Source organism: Vulpes vulpes, chromosome 2 (assembly GCF_048418805.1).
Source record: "Vulpes vulpes isolate BD-2025 chromosome 2, VulVul3, whole genome shotgun sequence".
In the NCBI taxonomy this organism is placed as follows: Eukaryota; Metazoa; Chordata; class Mammalia; order Carnivora; family Canidae; genus Vulpes; species Vulpes vulpes.
Window position 1 is genome coordinate 59,900,476 of NC_132781.1, and position 18,958 is coordinate 59,919,433.

Consider the following 18,958-nt stretch of genomic DNA (forward strand, 5'->3'; position numbering starts at 1 on the left):
AAAAACAAAAACAAAAACAAAGAACACGGGGGAGTATCCTCTGATTCTGTATACTTTAAGTCCCTTGACTTCCCCTGGAACTGGTCCGTCCAGCTGGTCTTCTGGAGGGGGGGCCTGCTGTGCTGATTTTCAGGTGTTAGCACTTGGGGGAGCTGCTCTGCCCCTGCCTGGTGCAGGGCTCAGTGGGGGTTGTTCACCCTGTGAGGCCCCGGGAGGAAGCCACAGTGGCGGCGGCAGCTCTGGGACCCTGGAGTCAGCTCCTGCAGTAGCTCCAGGGCTCTCCGTCTGCAGGGCCTGGGGGCTCGTGGGCGGGACCGCTGATCTGCTCAGTTCCAGGCAGGAGCGTCCTTGCTGTCCTGGGCTCTCCCGGCCTCTGCCTGTCCCGGGGGAGGCCGGATCCTGGGCTGTGTCCCGGCGCCCTGTGCCCCGGGGCCTGCGCTGTTGGATTCGTGCTCCCGCCCTGCAGCCCCCTCCGCAGAGCCGCCGCCCGAGCCCCTCCGAGCTGCTCCGGGTCCCGCCGTGCGCGCTGCAGCCCTTACGGAGCTCGGGGCGCACTCTCCCGGGCGCAGGTGCCTGTTAGTGTCCCCGGGAGCCCGAGGGCATCCCCGCCCTCCTGGGTCCTGCTCCAACTCCCTGCGGGCCCCTTTCCGCCGGGAAGGTTGGTGCAGCTCCTGCTCCTCCGGGACGGGGTTCTCCTGTCCTGGGGACACTCGCCCCGTCCTCAGCCCGGCTCCTCGCGGGGCCCCTCCCCCGTGGAGGCCTTTTGTTTCTTTATTTCTTTTTTCCCGTCTTCTTACCTTGATAGAAGCGCGAACTCTTCTCACTGTAGCATTCCAGGTGGTCTCTCTTTAAATCTCAGGCCGAATTTGTAGATTTTCAGGATGATTTGAAGGTTTTCTAGGTAATTTTTGGGGACAGGTGATTTGGAGACCCTACTCCTCCGTCATCTTGCCCCTCCCCTGAGAACTTCCCTTCCTATCAAGGGATTGGAAGTATGTTTCATTGACTCACCTCTACCATGGCTCAAACTCTTAGGCTGACTAAGTGGCATGCCTATTTGTACCAGAGGAGCACCCTGTTTGTTGGCTTACTGTTTCTAGAAATGCAGGTGCTACTAGGCCCTATAGAAGATGTAGATCCTGCAAATGCCCTGTCACTATTCCTGTGGTGGTGCCTGCAGCCTCCAGAGAGAGTAGGTGAAATTTCCACCAATACCTGCTATACAGGTGGATCTAGACAGAGCAACCGGTCCACATGGACTGAAGTCACTATTCAGCTCAACAGTGACAACCATCCGGATGGAAACAGGAATGCGCTATAACAGCCAGTGGGCTGAACTCAGAGCAGTTTGGCTGGTGATCACCCATAAGCCCTGGGCATTAACCCTTTGCACTAACAGTTGGATATTCTAAAGGGATTAATTCTATGGTTGGACAATGGGAAGCCAAAGGATGGATGATCATGACCTGTGTGTGGTCAGGACATGTGGAAAGCCATTTGGGTTCACCAGCAAAAGCCCAAGGCAGTCCTCACTGTCTCCCATGTCCCAGCTCACAAGACACTGATCCCCTTTGGCAATCAAGAAGCTGATGCCCTAGCTTGGGTATGAACCACAGCAAGTGGCCCTTCAGTAGATACAGCAGATTGGGTGCATAGAAAGAGCAGCCACCATAGTATAGTGCTTGGGTAGGATGGCATATTGTCCAGGATGTCAGATTGTTTATGAAGTACAGTGACTTGGGCAATGCACTGACAGCATGTCCTGTGTGTTCTAAACAACACAAACCAAGGCAATGGCCAAACAAGTCTGGGGCCAAGATCCCAAGTGGTGAGGCTTGGTGAAAATATACATTATCCCCCTCCATCCAAGTGAGTGTTCTAAGTATGCCTTGTATGGACCCTGTCCGATCTAACCCTACTTTTCCCCTGTCACTATGCAAGCCAGGCTGCCATCCTTAGGAACAATGCTACCTTTCCGAGGCAACATGTATGGTATGAACAACCAGGTAGAATTCTTAAAGCTGCAGCCACGTTGAGGACATCTAAGGATCAGGCCACAAGTATAATCCTTGTAAAGGGGAAAACCTTATACATATTCCTACTACAGATCTTTTTTACTTTAGATTTCTGCTGCTCCTGCAGTGTCTAGTCACAGGATGGGCACTTGATAGAAGTGCCTTTCTACAGTGGGCTCCCTTGTATGCCCTGCAAAAGCATTAATCCAACTGTTGGGTATGTGGGCAGCTGCCTGTCTCTGGCTCATCAGGATTGCCGTGGTACCAGCAAATATCATTCTCAATGGGGAAGCACTGGGAGCCTTTCCCCTAAGATCAGGAACAAGACAGGGATGTCCACTCTCACCACTGCTATTCAACATAGTACTGGAAGTCCTAGCCTCAGGAGTGAGACAACAAAAAGAAATAAAAGGCATTCAAATTGGCAAAGAAGAAGTCAAACTCTCCCCCTTCGCCGATGACATGATACTCTACATAGAAAACCCAAAAGCCTCCACCCCAAGATTGCTAGAACTCATACAGCAATTTGGTAGCGTGGCAGGATACAAAATCAATGCCCAGAAATCAATGGCATTTCTATACACTAACAATGAGACTGAAGAAAGAGAAATTAAGGAGTCAATCCCATTTACAAGTGCACCCAAAAGCATAAGATACCTAGGAATAAACCTAACCAAAGAGGTAAAGGATCTATACCCTCAAAACTATAGAACACTTCTGAAAGGAATTGAGGAAGACACAAAGCGATGGAAAAATATTCCATGCTCATGGATTGGCAGAATTAATATTGTGAAAATGTCAATGTTACCCAGGGCAATTTACACGTTTAATGCAATCCCTATCAAAATACCATGGACTTTCTTCAGAGAGTTAGAACAAATTATTTTAAGATTTGTGTGGAATCAGAAAAGACCACGAATAGCCAGGGGAATTTTAAAAAAGAAAACCATATCTGGGGGCATCACAATGCCAGATTTCAGGTTGTACTACAAAGCTGTGGTCATCAAGACAGTGTGGTACTGACACAAAAACAGACACATAGATCAATGGAACAGAATAGAGAACCCAGAAGTGGACCCTGAACTATATGGTCAACTAATATTCGATAAAGGAGGAAAGACTATCCATTGGAAGAAAGACAGTCTCTTCAATAAATGGTGCTGGGAAAATTGGACATCCACATGCAGAAGAATGAAACTAGACCACTCTCTTGCAGCATACACAAAGATAAACTCAAAATGGATGAAAGATCTAAATGTGAGACAAGATTCCATCAAAATCATAGAAGAGAACCCAGGCAACACCCTTTTAGAACTTGGCCACAGTAACTTCTTGCAAGATATATCCACAAAGGCAAAAGAAACAAAAGCAAAAATGAACTATTGGGACTTCATCAAGATAAGAAGCTTTTGCACAGCAAAGGATACAGTCAACAAAACTAAAAGACAACCTACAGAATGGGAGAAGATGTTTGTACATGACGTATCAGATAAAGGGCTAGTTTCCAAGATCTATAAAGAACTTATTAAACTCAACACCAAAGAAACAAACAATCCAGTCATGAAATAGGCAAAGACATGAAATCTCACAGAGGAAGACATAGACATGGCCAACACACACATGAGAAAATGCTCCGCATCACTTGCCATCAGGGAAATACAAATCAAAACCACAATGAGATACCACCTCACACCAGTGAGAATGGGGAACATTAACAAGGCAGGAAACCAGAAATGTTGGAGAGGATGTGGAGAAAGGGGAACCCTCTTCCACTGTTGGTGGGAATGTGAACTGGTGCAGCCACTCTGGAAAACTGTGTGGAGGTTCCTCAAAGAGTTAAAAATAGACCTGCCCTACGACCCAGCAATTGCACTGTTGGGGATTTACCCCAAAGATTCAGATGCAATGAAACGCCGGGACACCTGCACCCCAATGTTTCTAGCAGCAATGTCCACAATAGCCAAACTGTGGAAGGAACCTCGGTGTCCATCGAAAGATGAATGGATGAAGAAGATGTGGTCTATGTATACAATGGAATATTCCTCAGCCATTAGAAACGACAAATACCCACCATTTGCTTCGACGTGGATGGACCTGGAGGGTATTATGCTGAGTGCAGTAAGTCAATCGGAGAAGGACAAACAGTGTATGTTCTCATTCATTTGGGGAATATAAATAATAGTGAAAGGGAATATAAGAGAAGGGAAAAGAAATGTTGGGAAATATCAGGAAGGGAGACAGAACATAAAGACTCCTAACTCTGGGAAACGAAATAGGGGTGGTGGAAGGGGAGGAGGGCGGGGGGTGGGGGGGAATGGGTGACGGGCACTGAGGGGGCCACTTGACGGGATGAGCACTGGGTGTTTTTCTGTATGTTGGTAAATTGAACACCAATAAAAATTAATTTATTAAAAAAAAAAAAGGATTGCCATGGTACGCATCAGCACTCCAGGGAGGGGATTGGAAAGTGCTCAAGCAGCACATAAAGGAAGAACAAGCTAGGACTAGTAGTCTTAACACATCTGATATTATCAGTGCTGATCCAGAAACCTGGGCCTTGGCACATTCCATCAATAACACTGGGCATGGATATTCTTTTTCTGTCAGTCAAACTATACAGGCAGCCCATCAAATTGGTGACTGAGAGGGTTCTAAAAATACCACCTGCAGAGACAAGGGTGACTGCACTCAGATTTGGTATGTGTTCACGTCGCCTATTCCAGGTTAGACACAGAACACTCAGGCACAGAACAGAAAAGCCACTCAGAGCAGAACCAACCCAGTCGCACCAGGGGTATGGGATGGATATCACTTGGAACTATGTAGTCATTCTGTCACACTAAAGTGCAGCAGCTATATTGGTACAGACTGCATGCCCTGGCCAGATATTTATTGGGTAGCCCCAAAGGGGACCCACTGCTTGTATGGCAAAAATTTTGGTCATGGTTTCCACCTGGATGGTTGTTGGGTCAGTGCATCCCAGGTTTTCCCTGGGCGCAGGGGAGAACCCACCCCTTGGTAAAAAAAATTGTCAATTTCCCTCTACTCAAGGCCAGATGGACCTGCATTTTTTCCCCTTACTGGTATGATCATTTTGCCTGGAGGACACTATAACACACGTAAAAGCCCTTGCTAAATTTATAAGCTTTAATGATAGTTGGTAAACAGCCTTAAATGACAGTTGGTAAAGCCTGCCTTTCCTGAACACTGAAATGTCTTTAATGAGAAAAGCTGTCCTCCAAAATAGGATGGATTTGGACATTACTACTGTCTTGCATTATTACTGTCTTACTGTGCCATTATGTAAACAGTATGTTGTGTGTTTATATATGATAAATCTGCTAATGTATCCTCTTTTCCCCCTTTTTTTCTTTTTTTTTTTTAAATTTGGGTATACTTGACATACAATGTTACATTAGTTTCAGGGGTACATTATAGTGATACAATCATGTTATGCAATGCTCACAAGTGTAGCCACCCTCTGTCACCATGCAACACTATTTACAAGATCCTTATGTATCATCTTTATTAAATCACAGGGAGACATAAGTGAACTGAGCCCCAGCCTAGGAGACTTAATAAATCAGTGGTTTGGATCATGGGGTTCTTAGTGGAAAAATATGTTACTTTTTCAGCAATCATTACCTTCATCTGTATTTTCTTTTGTATGTGCCTGTACTGTTGCTATGGTATCTGATGCAGCCAGATAGCCACCAAACGAGCCACTTCTATGCTAGCTCACCCGCTTGCAGACTGCTCAGGGCACATTGTGGAATCTTACCTGTAAGATGGTAAGATGGGGCCCAGGGCTGGCGTGGTGAAGGAGGTCACGGAGAGGACCTGACCTCTGGTTGACCCTGCCCTCTGCACATAGTTCTGCCCACTGCTCCCACAGTGGGAGCCATTTTCAAGGTCACAGCCTTGAGAGAGCAAGGTGCTGAGACACTCTGGATGGCAAAGTGACCGAACCCCTAGGAGGCCTCTCTATATACAAATTTCTATGATTCTGGCAGGTGAGTGTGGCTATCTACCCCTCTTGTGGCGCCCAAGACAAGCCATGCCCTGAGTGTAGGTTCCCTTGCGTATTAACACTGCCATCTGCCAGTCGGAGTGGCCTATTTCCCTCCATGGACTTCTGTCCTCCAAGTAGGCAGGCCAGTTTGTGACCCAGGAGACAGAGATCCTGTCTCTCTCCCCCACTGCAGCTGACCTGCTCTTTCTGTCAACTGGTGGCTCTGCATGGGGGTGACCACCCAAAATACCTACTATTTGCTTCGACTTGGAGGGACCTGGAGGGTATTATGCTGAGTGAAATAAGTCAATCGGAGAAGGACAAACATTATATGGTCTCATTCATTTGGGGAATATAAAAATTAGTGAAAGGGAAAAAAGGGAAAGGAGAGAAAATGAGTGAAAATATCAGTGAGGGTGACAAAACATGAGAGACACCTAACTCTGGGAAATGAACAAGGGGTAGTGGAAGGGGAAGTGGGTGGGGGTTGGGGTAACTGGATGACAGGCACTGTGGAGGCACTTGATAGGATGAGCACTGGGTGCTATGGTATATGTTAACAAATTGAACTCCAATAAAAAAATAATTAAAAAAAAAACCCCTAAAAGATAGCCTACAGAATGGGAGAAGATATTTGCAAATGACATATCAGATAAAGGGCTAGTATCCAAGATCTATAAAGAACTTATGAAACTCAACAGCAAAGAAACAAACAATCCAATCATGAAATGGGCAACAGCAAAGAAACAAACAATCCAATCATGAAATGGGCAAAAGACATCAACAGAAATTTCACAGAGGAAGATATAGACATGGCCAACAAGCACATGAGAAAATGCTCTGAATTCCTTGCCATCGGGGAAATACAAATCAAAACCACAATGAGATACCACCTTACACCAGTGGGAATGGTGAAAATTAACAAGACAGCAATCTTGGGGTGGAGTCTTTTGGGTTTTCTATGTAGAGTATCATGTCATCGGCGAAGAGGGAGAGTTTGACTTCTTCTTTGCCAATTTGAATGCCTTTTATTTCTTTTTGTTGTCTCACTCCTGAGGCCAGGACTTCCAGTACTATGTTGAATAGCAGTGGTGAGAATGGACATCCCTGTCTTGTTCCTGATCTTAGGGGAAGGGTTCCCAGTGCTTCCCCATTGAGAATAATGTTTGCTGTGGGATTTTCGTAGATGGCTTTTAAGATGTCGAGGAAAGTTCCCTCTATCCCTACACTGTGAAGAGTGATCAGGAATGGATGCTGTATTTTGTCAAATGCTTTCTCTGCATATATCTTAAGGATCAAATGGTTCTTGTTTTTTCTCTTGCTGATATGATGAATCACACTGATTGTTTTACCAGTGTTGAACCAGCCTTGTGTCCTGGGGATAAATCCTACTTGGTCATGGTGAATAATTTTCTTAATGAAGTGTTGTATCCTTTTTTTAAATTTTTTTTAATTTTTATTTATTTATGATAGTCACAGAGAGAGAGAGAGAGGCAGAGATACAGGCAGAGGGAGAAGCAGGCTCCATGCACCGGGAGCCCGACGTGGGATTCGATCCCGGGTCTCCAGGATCACGCCCTTGGCCAAAGGCAGGCGCCAAACCGCTGCGCCACCCAGGGATCCCTGAAGTGTTGTATCCTATTGGCTACTATCTTGTTGAGAATTTTTGCATCCATTTTCATCAGGGATATTGGTCTATAATTCTCCTTTCTGGTGGGGTCTTTGTCTGGTTTTGGAATTAAGGTGATGCTGGCCTCATAGAACGAGTTTGGAAGTACTCCATCTCTTTCTATCTTTCCAAACAGCTTTAGTAGAATACATATGGTTTCTTCTTTAAACGTTTGATAGAATTCCCCTGGGAAGCCATCTGGCCCTGGACTTTTGTGTCTTGGGAGGTTTTTGATGACTGCTTCAATTTCCTCCCTGGTTATTGGCCTAATCAGGTTTTCTATTTCTTCCAGTTCCAGTTTTGGTAGTTTGTGGCTTTCCAGAAATGCATCCATTTCTTCTAGATTGTCTAATTTATTGGCATATAGCTGTTCATAATATGTTTTTAAAATCGTTTGTATCCTTGGTGTTGGTAGTGATCTCTCCTTTCTCATTCATGATTTTATTAATTTGAGTCTTCTTTCTCTTCTTTTTAATAAAGCTGGCTAATGGTTTATCTATCTTATTAATTCTTTCAAAGAACCAACTTCTGGTTTTGTTGCACTGCTGGGGATTTACCCCAAAGATACAGATGCAATAAAACACTGGGACACCTGCACCCCAATGTTTATAGCAGCGATGTCCACAATAGCCAAACTGTGGAAGGAGCCTCGGTGTCCATCGAAAGATGAATGGATAAAGAAGATGTGGTCTGTGTATACAATGGAATATTACTCAGCCATTAGAAACAACAAATACCCACCATTTGCTTCAATGTGGATGGAACTGGAGGGTATTATGCTGAGTGAAATAAGTCAATCAGAGAAGGACAAACATTATATAGTCTCATTCATTTGGGGAATATAAATAATAGTGAAAGGGAATATAAGGGAAGGGAGAAGAAATGTGTGGGAAATATCAGAAAGGGAGACAGAACATAAAGACTCCTAACTCTGGGAAACGAACTAGGGGTGGTGGAAGGGGAGGAGGGCGGGGGGTGGGGGTGAATGGGTGACGGGCACTAAGGGGGGCACTTGACGGGATGAGCACTGGGTGTTATTCTGTATTTGGCAAATTGAACACCAATAAAAAATAAATTTATTATAACAAAAAGAATATAAAAAATAGTGAAAGGGAATAAAGGGGAAAGGAGAAAAAATGAGCGGGAACTATCAGAGAGGGAGACAGAATATGAGAGACTCCTAACTCTGGGAAACGAACAAGGGGTGGTAGAAAGAGAAGTGGGCGGGGGATGGGGGTGACTTGGTGATGGGCACTGAGGTGGGCACTTGATGGGATGAGCACTGGGTCTTATGCTATATGTTGGCAAATTGAACTCCAATAAAAAATTTAAAAAAAAAAAGTATCTAAAAGATGTCAACCAAAACATCTTGTTTTGGATCCTGGGAAAATCAGGGAAACTAAGCAACATATTTTTTTAAAATAATAAAGTATAAAATAATAATGTGAGGAAAAAAAACCCTACTATATAGGACTGTTGAATGCATAAAATACCAGAATCGGGATGCCTAGGTGGCTCAATGGTTGAACATTTGCCTTTGGCTCAGGGCATGATTCTGGGGTCCTGGATCGAGTCCCCCATCAAGCTCCCTTTATGGAGCCTGCTTCTCCCTTTGCCTCTCTCTCTGCTATCTCTCTGTGTCTCTCATGAGCAATTAAATAAATTCTTTAAAAAATAAAATAAAATACCAGAATCACTTAAAGTTTTTCAGGACCTATAATGTAAAATCCAAAATCAGAGATTTTATCTCATGCATTTGGATGGTATGGAAGGATGGCAGTGCCAGCCTTTGCTAAAGTCTTGCTCTTTGATGTGGTGATAAAGTATTTTCCCTCTGGGTCTGAGAAACCTTCATTGGACCTCAGCCTTCTGTGGGCTGTGATGTTGAACTTGTCTGCTCAGTTTTTCTGGCCTGAGTTTCTGCATCTGCTTAAAGATGATAATAATGCCAAAACCAGAAGGTTGTTGAGGATTAAATCAGATAAGGATTGTACAGAACTAGAACAGTGATTGGCTTATATGAAACGCACATCAAATAGTAGCTTTTCCTAATACTATTGTTTTCTCTTGACAGAGAGAAACAACAAAAGGAGGGTGCCTACTGGAGCAACCAACTCGTTTTCCAAGGTTGCCCAAGACTTCTCTGCTTTCAAAACTGAACATCTTACTTCCAGGAAGACTGTTGGTCCTGAGCAAATTGGACTTTTTCTTGGTCCCTGTCTGTGGGAAGTTGAGCTTTGAAAACTGTAAAGTTTCATATATAGAGTTGTAAGTACTGTTGTCCCCAATATCACCATTATGCTCTTGGGTGGTAATGACTGACCTAGTAATACCATGACAGAGCTTTCTTTATTTTTTTTATTTACATCCCTTTTTATTTTTAATTTTTTTAAAATAAATTATTTTTTATTGGTGTTCAATTTACCAACATACAGAAAAACACCCAGTGCTCATCCCATCAAGTGTCCCCCTCAGTGCCCGTCACCCATTCCCCCCCACCCTCTGCCCTCCTCCCCTTCCACCACCCCTAGTTCGTTTCCCAGAGTTAGGAGTCTTTATGTTCTGTCTCCCTTCCTGATATTTCCCACACATTTCTTCTCCCTTCCCTTATATTCCCTTTCACTATTATTTATATTCCCCAAATGAATGAGGACATACACTGTTTGTCCTTCTCCGACTGACTTACTTCACTCAGCATAATACCCTCCAGTTCCATCCACGTTGAAGCAAATGGTGGGTATTTGTCGTTTCTAATGACTGAGTAATATTCCATTGTATACATAGACCACATCTTCTTTATCCATTCATCTTTCGATGGACACCGAGGTCTTTTGATGGACACCGAGGCTCCTTCCACAGTTTGGCTATTGTGGACATTGCTGCTAGAAACATCGGGGTCCCTGCGTTTCATTGCATCTGAATCTTCGGGGTAAATCCCCAACAGTGCAATTGCTGGGTCGTAGGGCAGGTCTATTTTTAACTCTTTGAGGAACCTCCACACAGTTTTCCAGAGTGGCTGCACCAGTTCACATTCCCACCAACAGTGCAAGAGGGTTCCCTTTTCTCCGCATCCTCTCCAACATTTGTGGTTTCCTGCCTTGTTAATGTTCCCCATTCTCACTGGTGTGAGGTGGTATCTCATTGTGGTTTTGATTTGTATTTCCCTGATGGCAAGTGATGCGGAGCATTTTCTCATGTGCATGTTGGCCATGTCCATGTCTTCCTCTGTGAGATTTCTCTTCATGCATGACAGAGCTTTCACTCGGACATGTGACATGTGCAGGTCTGGGGTTGAGTCCCAGGTATACCCTCTTGGTTAAATTGTGTACCTTCTAAGAACCTCCATTGGAAAATGAGCTGAAATAAATCTTATTGCAAATATTTCTGCTTGTACTTAAAAAAAGAGATAGGGCATGTTGACCTATTAATTGTTGTGGAGATTGCTTTGCTCTTTAGGTGGTGGTATAGACTGATTCTGGAAGTCACTTGTGATCCAGTGGGCTGAGAGTGAATTGTCCATGCATAGTTCAGGGGTCCTGAGTGGTGTTATTGTACAGCTAGAATGTTTTGGCCAGTGCTAGAGGCTTGAGGACCTCTGCTCTGCACTAATTTCAGGCTAGACTCTCAGGTATTCATGGTTGTCAAGTCAAGGCTCTCCTTGTGGTAGCTACGAGAGTCAGGTTGTATTTGGGTGAGAGTGAGGAAGGGATAGGAAAGGAGGAAGCAATAAAGGAGGAGGATGGGGAAAGGTGTGTGTGTGTGTGAGCAATGCACATCTCTACTCCCTGAGGTCTTACCTGGAAATTCTGACCATCCTCAGATTTTGTCACCATCACTAGGTATTGGGTCTGTCTTGTCTTTCTGGGTTGAATTCTCTTCTTCTCTAGAGGACTTGCTACAGGGCACCTGGGTGACACAGTTAAACATCTGACTCTTGGTGTTGGCTCAGGTTGTGATCTTGGGGTCATGGGATTGAGACCTGTGTCAGGCTCTGAGCTCAGTGCAGAGTCTGCTTGGGACTCTTTCTCTCCCTGTGTCCCTCTCAACCACCTCTAAAGCAAAGAAATAAATCTTAAAAAAAAAAGAGGACTCACTATAACTTCAGTTTTCTTTTTCCCCTGTAACAGCAGCATGGACTAACGAGTTGGGGCTGGAGCAACCTGTCTTTAGGAACAGGAACCAGGAGGAGCTGTGGGTTTTTCACATGGAGTATCCTCTGGGACCTAATCCCCAATCTCCTAATTAGAGATAAGATGGGGCAAATGTCCAATCTCCCAGCTGGCCCTTCTGGACTCTGGCTTTGTCCCAGCAGTGCCAGGAGCACCTTTGTCTCAAACTGACCAGGTCTGTGACTCTCCAGAGCACTGCACCTGGTACCCTTGCTTTGGGCACAGGTGGGGGAAAGCTCCATCTCCCCCTGCCCCAACCTGCCATGGAGTCTACACACTCTAATCAGATTCTAATCCTCTTAAGGAAAACCATAATTTCTCAGAAAATCATAATAACAAATGAATTAGATAGGTTTCAGATAGGGTGGGCTACACAATCATTGTCTTCAAATTCCTATTTTTCTGTACATAGAAAAAGTGAACAGACTTGTTCCCTGTGACTCCTGAAGGTAGAGACATGGGTCTTCTATAAATATCTGCTGAAGTAATAGAGGCTTCTGCATGCAAGATTACTTTAAATATTCTTAAATTGTGAAATCCATCATATATTAAAAAAAACAGTTATAAAAACACATAGGACAGTTTTCTTACAGTTGTACTAACTGTGTATGTGTGAATCATGTATTTTTATATTTGTCTATTTTTGTCTTTTACATAAATGGAATCATTTAGTTTCTGTCACTCAATTTTGTGTTATTAATTTTAAAAAATTTTCTATGGTCAACTAATCTTCAATGAAGGAGGAAAGAATATTCAGTGAAAAAAAAGACAGTCTCATCAACAAATTATGTTAGAAAAACTGGAGAGCCTCATGCATAAGAATGAAAATGAACCACTTTCTTACACCATGCACAAAAATAAATTCAAAATGGATGAGAAACCTAAATGTGAGACAGGAATCCATCAAAATCCTAGAGGAGAACACAGACAGCAGTGTCTTTGACCTCGGTCACAGCAACTTCTTGCTAGACACATCTCCAAAGGCAAAGGAAACAAAAGCAAAAATGAACCATTGAGACTTCATCAAGATAAAAAGCTTTTTGCACAGCAAAGGAAACAGTCGACAAAACTAAAAGGCAACATACAGAATGGGAGAAGATATTTGCAATTATCTTATCAATAAAGGGATAGTATCCAAAATCTATAAAGAATTTATCAAACTCAACACCCATAAAACAAAAAGAAATCCAGTCAAGAAATGAGCAGAAGACATGAACAGACATTTCTCCAAAGAAGACATACAAATGGCTAATTAGACACATGAGAAAAGTCTCCACATCACACATATTGGGAAATACAAATAAAAAACATAATGAGATACCACCTCACACTGGCCAGAAAGGCTAAAATTAACTAGACAGGAAACAACAAGTGTTGGCAAGGATGTGGAAAAGGGTAACCCTCTTACACTGTTGGTTGGAATGCAAGCTTGTGCAGCCACTCTGTAAACAGTATGTAAATTCCTCCAAAAATTAAAAATGGAACTACCCTATGACCCAGCAATTGCACTTCTAGGTATTTATCCAAAAAATACATAGTGATCTGAAGGGGTACCTGCACCCCAATGTTTATAGCAGCAATGTCCACAATAGCCAGATTATGGAAGGAGCCAAGATGTCCATCAACAGATGAATGGATAAAGAAGAGGTTGTGTGTATGTATGTGTATATATATATAATGGAATATTATTCAACCATCAGAAAGACTCTTGCCATTTGAAATGATGTGGATGGAAATAGAGGGTATTATGCTAAGGGAAATAAGTCAGTTAGAGAAAGATAAATACCATATAATTTCACGCATGTGGAATTTAAGAAACAAAACAGAGAACATAAGGGAAGGGCAGGAAAAATAAAATGAGATTAAATCAGAGAGGGAGGGGTTCCTGGGTGTCTCAGTTGGTTAAGCAACTGCCTTCAGCTCATGTCATGATCACAGGGGTCCTCGAATTGAGCCCCACATTGGGCTCCCTGTCAATGGGAAGCCTGCTCCTCCCTCTTCATTGTGCTCTCTCACACTCTCTCTCTCTCAAATAAATTAATAAAGCCTTTAAAAAATTCAGAGAGGGAGATAAACCATAAGAGACTGTCAACTCTAGGGAACAACCTGAGGGTTGCTGGAGGGGTGGTGAGTGAGGAATGGGGTAATTGGGTGATGGGCATTAAGGAGGGCACTTGATGTAGTGAGCATTGGGTGTCATACATAACTGATGCATCACTGAATTCTATCTCTGAAACTATTAATACACTAATGTTAATTGAGTTGAAATTAAAGAAAAAAATGTTTAAAAATTTGAGTATAGTTGACACACAGTGTTACATTAGTTTCAAGTGTACAATGTAGTGATTCAACAACTCTATATGTCATGCTGTGCTCATCACAAGTGCAGCTACCGTCTCTCACCATACAACACTATTACAATACTTTTACTACATTCCCTGTGCTGTGCCTTTTATTCCTGTGATTTTTTTCGAGCCTGTACTTCCCACTCCCCTTCCCCCATTTTGCCTGATCCCTACCTTCCTCTCCTCTGGCAACCATCAGTTTGTTCTCTGTATTTATAGTCTGATTCTGCTTTTTTGTTTGTTTATTCATTTGGTTTGTTTTTTAGATTCCACATGTAAGTGAAATCATATGGTATTTGTCTTTCTCTGTCTGGCTTATTTCACTTAGCATAATACCTTCAAGGTATTATTTTGTTTTTGACATTCATTCGTATTGATACTTGTAGCTACAGGTCATTCTTTTTCACTGATGCATAAGAAAGGTTCACACTGTTGGGCTTTTCATTTTGGAATTCACAATCTTTCTAATTTTAGACATATAAGATTGTACATATTTATAATGATTTTTATTTTTAAAAAGCTTTTATTTATTTATCCATGAGAGATACACACACACACAGAGAGAATGGCAGAGACATAGGCAGAGGGAGAAGCAGGCTCCATGCGGGGAGCCCGATGTGGCACTTGATCCCAGGACTCCAGGATCACACCCTGTATTGAAGGCAGACATCCAATCGCTGAGCCACCAAGGCATCCCTATGATGATTTTTTAAAAATATTTTATTTATTTATTCATGAGAGACACAGAGAAAGAGGCAGAGACATAGGCAGAGAGAGAAGCAGGCTCCATGCAGGGAGCCTGATGGGGGAGTCGATCCCAGAACTTTGGGATTGTGACCTGAGCCAAAGGCAGATGCTCAACCACTGAGCCACCCAGGTGTTCCATGATGATTTGATAAGCATATACTTTGTGGAGTGATGACCACAGTAAACACATCCATCACATCCATCACCTCACAGAATTACTGTTTTTGTTTTGTGGTGAGAATGTTTAAGATTATTTACTCTCCCAGCAAATTGCAAGTGTATAATAATAATAATAATAATAATAAGTATGTAATACTATTGTATTATATAATATGTATTATATATTATATAATACTATTCTAACAATACTTATTATATAAGAACAATAATAAGTATTGTTCACTGTCATCACTATGCTGTACATTAGATCCCAGAACTTATTCATCTTATAGCTGGAAGCTTATACTCTTTAAGGATTCATTTAATCATCTGCCATTTCTTGTCTTTTTCTCTCCAGGAAGGTGCCTTCATTTCTCCCTCCTCCCTCTTTTATATCCAATCCCCTTACTTTCTCTTGGGTAAAGTTATATATCCCCTCCAATTTTTCTTCACGTGTCTTCTTCACATCCCACAGCTTTAGATTGTGTTTTAGAAGTTTGAAATGCTGAACAGCATTCCTCGTGAAGATTCTGTTTGATAGTGAAATTCTTTGAATGTTATTGGAAATGAAGGTGGGATATAAAGAGGAGGGATGGATAAAGAAGGCTGGGGAGCATTTTGTTATTATGGATATTGGGGAAGCCTTCTCTGTACCAACTGGAATTCCTATGAAAGTTGACAATGTAGTGAGAAGGTGTTAAAGACAGAATCATTTATAGTGAAACATTTGGAGACACTGAAATAACTTCAGGAGATACTTGTAGTGAATTCACTTCAAGGATGTATGATAATAAGGCTATTTCTCACCTCATTACAAATCTTTGAATGTTATCTGGGAGGGGTCTATAGACACATTTTCTGTAATTTTGATATAGTGCCTGAAATTTATCTGGGGCCTGCTATATGCAAGACACTGTTACAAATACTTAAAACATAAATACTATATGTCTTAGGACACTTGTTATATCACTTGTTAATTCCCATAACAATCCACTTTTCATATGAAAACCAAGGCACAGAGAGGTTAATGTACTTGCCCAAGATCATGGGGTTGGTAATGGTGGACTTGGGCTTCCAGTCCAAGCAATATAATTTCAGAACTAGGAAGCTCAGAGGGATTAAGTAAATGATTCAAAGTCACTGAATTCAGAATTTTTCCTTTGACACCCACAACATGTGGTGAGGTTATTCATTAAATGCATTATGTAAATAAGGAAAATGAGAATTTGGGAGACTTAGTGGCTTGATTATGGCCACACAGTTTGTGAGACCAAGTTGTAACTTGAGTTTTCACTCAGAATCTCAGGATCTTATTGCTATGCCAGTGAAGCTGCCTTCTCTGACAAATAGGAGAACTGCTTTGGAGATGTTATGAGCTGTTTTCTTTTTTTTTCTTTATAAATTAATTTTTATTGGTGTTCAATTTACCAACATACAGAAAAACACCCAGTGCTTATGAGCTGTTTTAAAGGTAACGAGAAAATCCACTAGCCAGACCCAAGGAGTTTGTGCATAAGATGAATAACCCATATGATGAGAACATTGACTTGCTGAGGCTTTGTATGAGCTGACCCATATCCCAATAGATTAAAAAACATTACTATCGGAGTTTTTCTTGCTTTTTTGTCAGCGTACTTATTATACAACCCTGATCATGTCTGTGACACACACGAACCAGAGACTGCAAAAGAAAAAGAAGGAAAGTATGTGTCTGATACAGGAAGACATCAATGTCTGTGTCTCATTATATTTATTTTTACCAAAAGGTAAAATAACCTTCTATTGCAATTGTCTCATATCCATTTATTGGACTGTATTTAATTTTGAAGACAGAGCTATGGTTGATATATCTTTGTAATATTTTCATAAGTGAGTATAGTTCTTGGCACATAGCAGGTATTCCATGGGTTCTTTTGAATGAATGAATGCTAAGAATAACCATATATGAAATTTGCTATTCTACCCTTCTGACGAGCTTTTTCAAGGCCTGCTTCATGTCCTTGTTCCTAAGACTATAGATAAAAGGGTTCAGCATGGGGGTAACTACTGTATAGATGACAGTGACCACACGGTCCTTTGTCACTGAGTAGGTGGATGAGGGGCGAATGTACACAAATATTATGGTCCCATAGAATAGTACCACAACTATGAGGTAGGACTGACAGGTGGAGAAGACCTTGTACCTGCCTCTTTCAGAACGGACCCTCAGAACAGCACGGGTGATAAAAATATAAGAGACAATGATCAAGATGAAGGGACTCATGATCACAAAGGAGCCTTCTGTGAAAGCCAAAAGCTCATTGATAGAGGTGTCAGAGCAGGAGAGTGTCAGCAGTGGCTGGACATCACAGAAGAAGTGATGGATGACATTGGGCCCACAGAAGGAGAGGCAGGCCATGAGAATTGTGTAGGTGAGTGAGTGGAGATGGGACAGCACCCAGGACACCATCACCAGCAGGAGATAACGCCTGGGGCTCATGGTCATGCTGTAATGCAGCGGGTTGCAGATGGCCATGTAGCGGTCAACAGCCATGACAGCCAGGAGGAAGCTGTCAGTGATCCCAAAGGCCACAAAGAAATACATCTGTGTGAGGCATTGGGCAAAGGGGACCTTGCTTTTGCTCAGCATGTTTGCCAGCATCCTTGGCACAATGGCACTTGTAAAGCAGATGTCCACCAGGGACAGACTGGAAAGCAAGAAGTACATGGGGGTGTGGAGGCGGGCATCCCTCCGGATAGCTGCAATGATGACTGAGTTACCAGTCACATTGACCAGATACATGGCTAGGAAGCTGGCAAAGAGCCACCCCTGCTGTTTGGGGTCACTGGTCAGTCCCAGAAGGAGGAATTCAGGCATATGGCTCTGGTTTTCCCTCAGCATTGATTTCCTGTAAGTAAAAATACGAAGGAATGTTAGATGTGTGTCCTGACTTGAAATCTTCAACCTGGTAGAGGAGATATCTTATAATTCATTCCAGCTTGTGCCCGGCAGAAGGGGAGTCATCATGTGGCTCACCATATATTTTATGATATAACTTCATAGAATTGGTATTGGCTACCTTGATTTTAATTACAACTTTGCATTTGACTAATTTTGTGAACTTCAACAAAGTTCTCCATATCTTTTTTAAAAAAGATTTTATTTATTCATGAGACACACACACACACACACACACACACACACACACACAGAGGCGCGCAGACACAGGCAGAGAGAGAAGCAGGCTTGATGCAGGGAGCCTGATGTGGGACTTGATTCTGGGTCCCCAGGATCACGCTGTGAGGCAAAGGCAGTGCTAAGCCACTGAGCCACCTGGGCTGCCAAAGGTACTTCATATCTTGTTTTTTTATCCAAAAGATAAAACTTGTTACACCCATATTAGCTATTCTGATGATAATGTGATAAAGATCTTTGAAAAAATGTTCATAGAGTAATCATTTTGCTTCATTTTCTAAGTTGTACCTAAGATGTATCTTTTTGCTCTGTCTGACCTCAGGTTTTTTGGTGTTTTTTTGTTGTTTTGTTTTGTTTTGTTTTGTTTTGAGAAGGAAAGGAAGAGGGTGAGAGCAGAGGGAGAAGGAGAGGGAGAGAGAGACACAAGGCTCGATTTCACAACCCTGAGATTATGACCTGAGCCAAAATCAAGAGTCGGATACTTAACTGACTGAGCCACCCAGGTGCTCTTGGCCCCAGTTTCTGAGCCTGCTAGTCTCTAGCTGCTTCCACCTGGTGCCACTGGTTGGGATTTCTCACCTTTTGCTCCCTCTGTGTAAGGAAGGTAGGGTAACCTAAGTTCTCCCTATAAAGGTCACATAAATGCTATAGAGATTGTATTCTTGGA

At 42.6% G+C, this 18,958-nt stretch overlaps 1 protein-coding gene across 1 annotated transcript; it reads right to left on the reverse strand.

The window, feature by feature from the left end:
* Positions 1-17,070: 17,070 nt before the first annotated feature.
* LOC112927806 (olfactory receptor 1L6-like) lies at positions 17,071-17,997 on the reverse strand. Its single transcript, XM_026009215.1, has one exon. The coding sequence runs from the start codon at positions 17,995-17,997 to the stop codon at positions 17,071-17,073; it is 927 nt and encodes a 308-aa protein (XP_025865000.1).
* Positions 17,998-18,958: the final 961 nt, after the last annotated feature.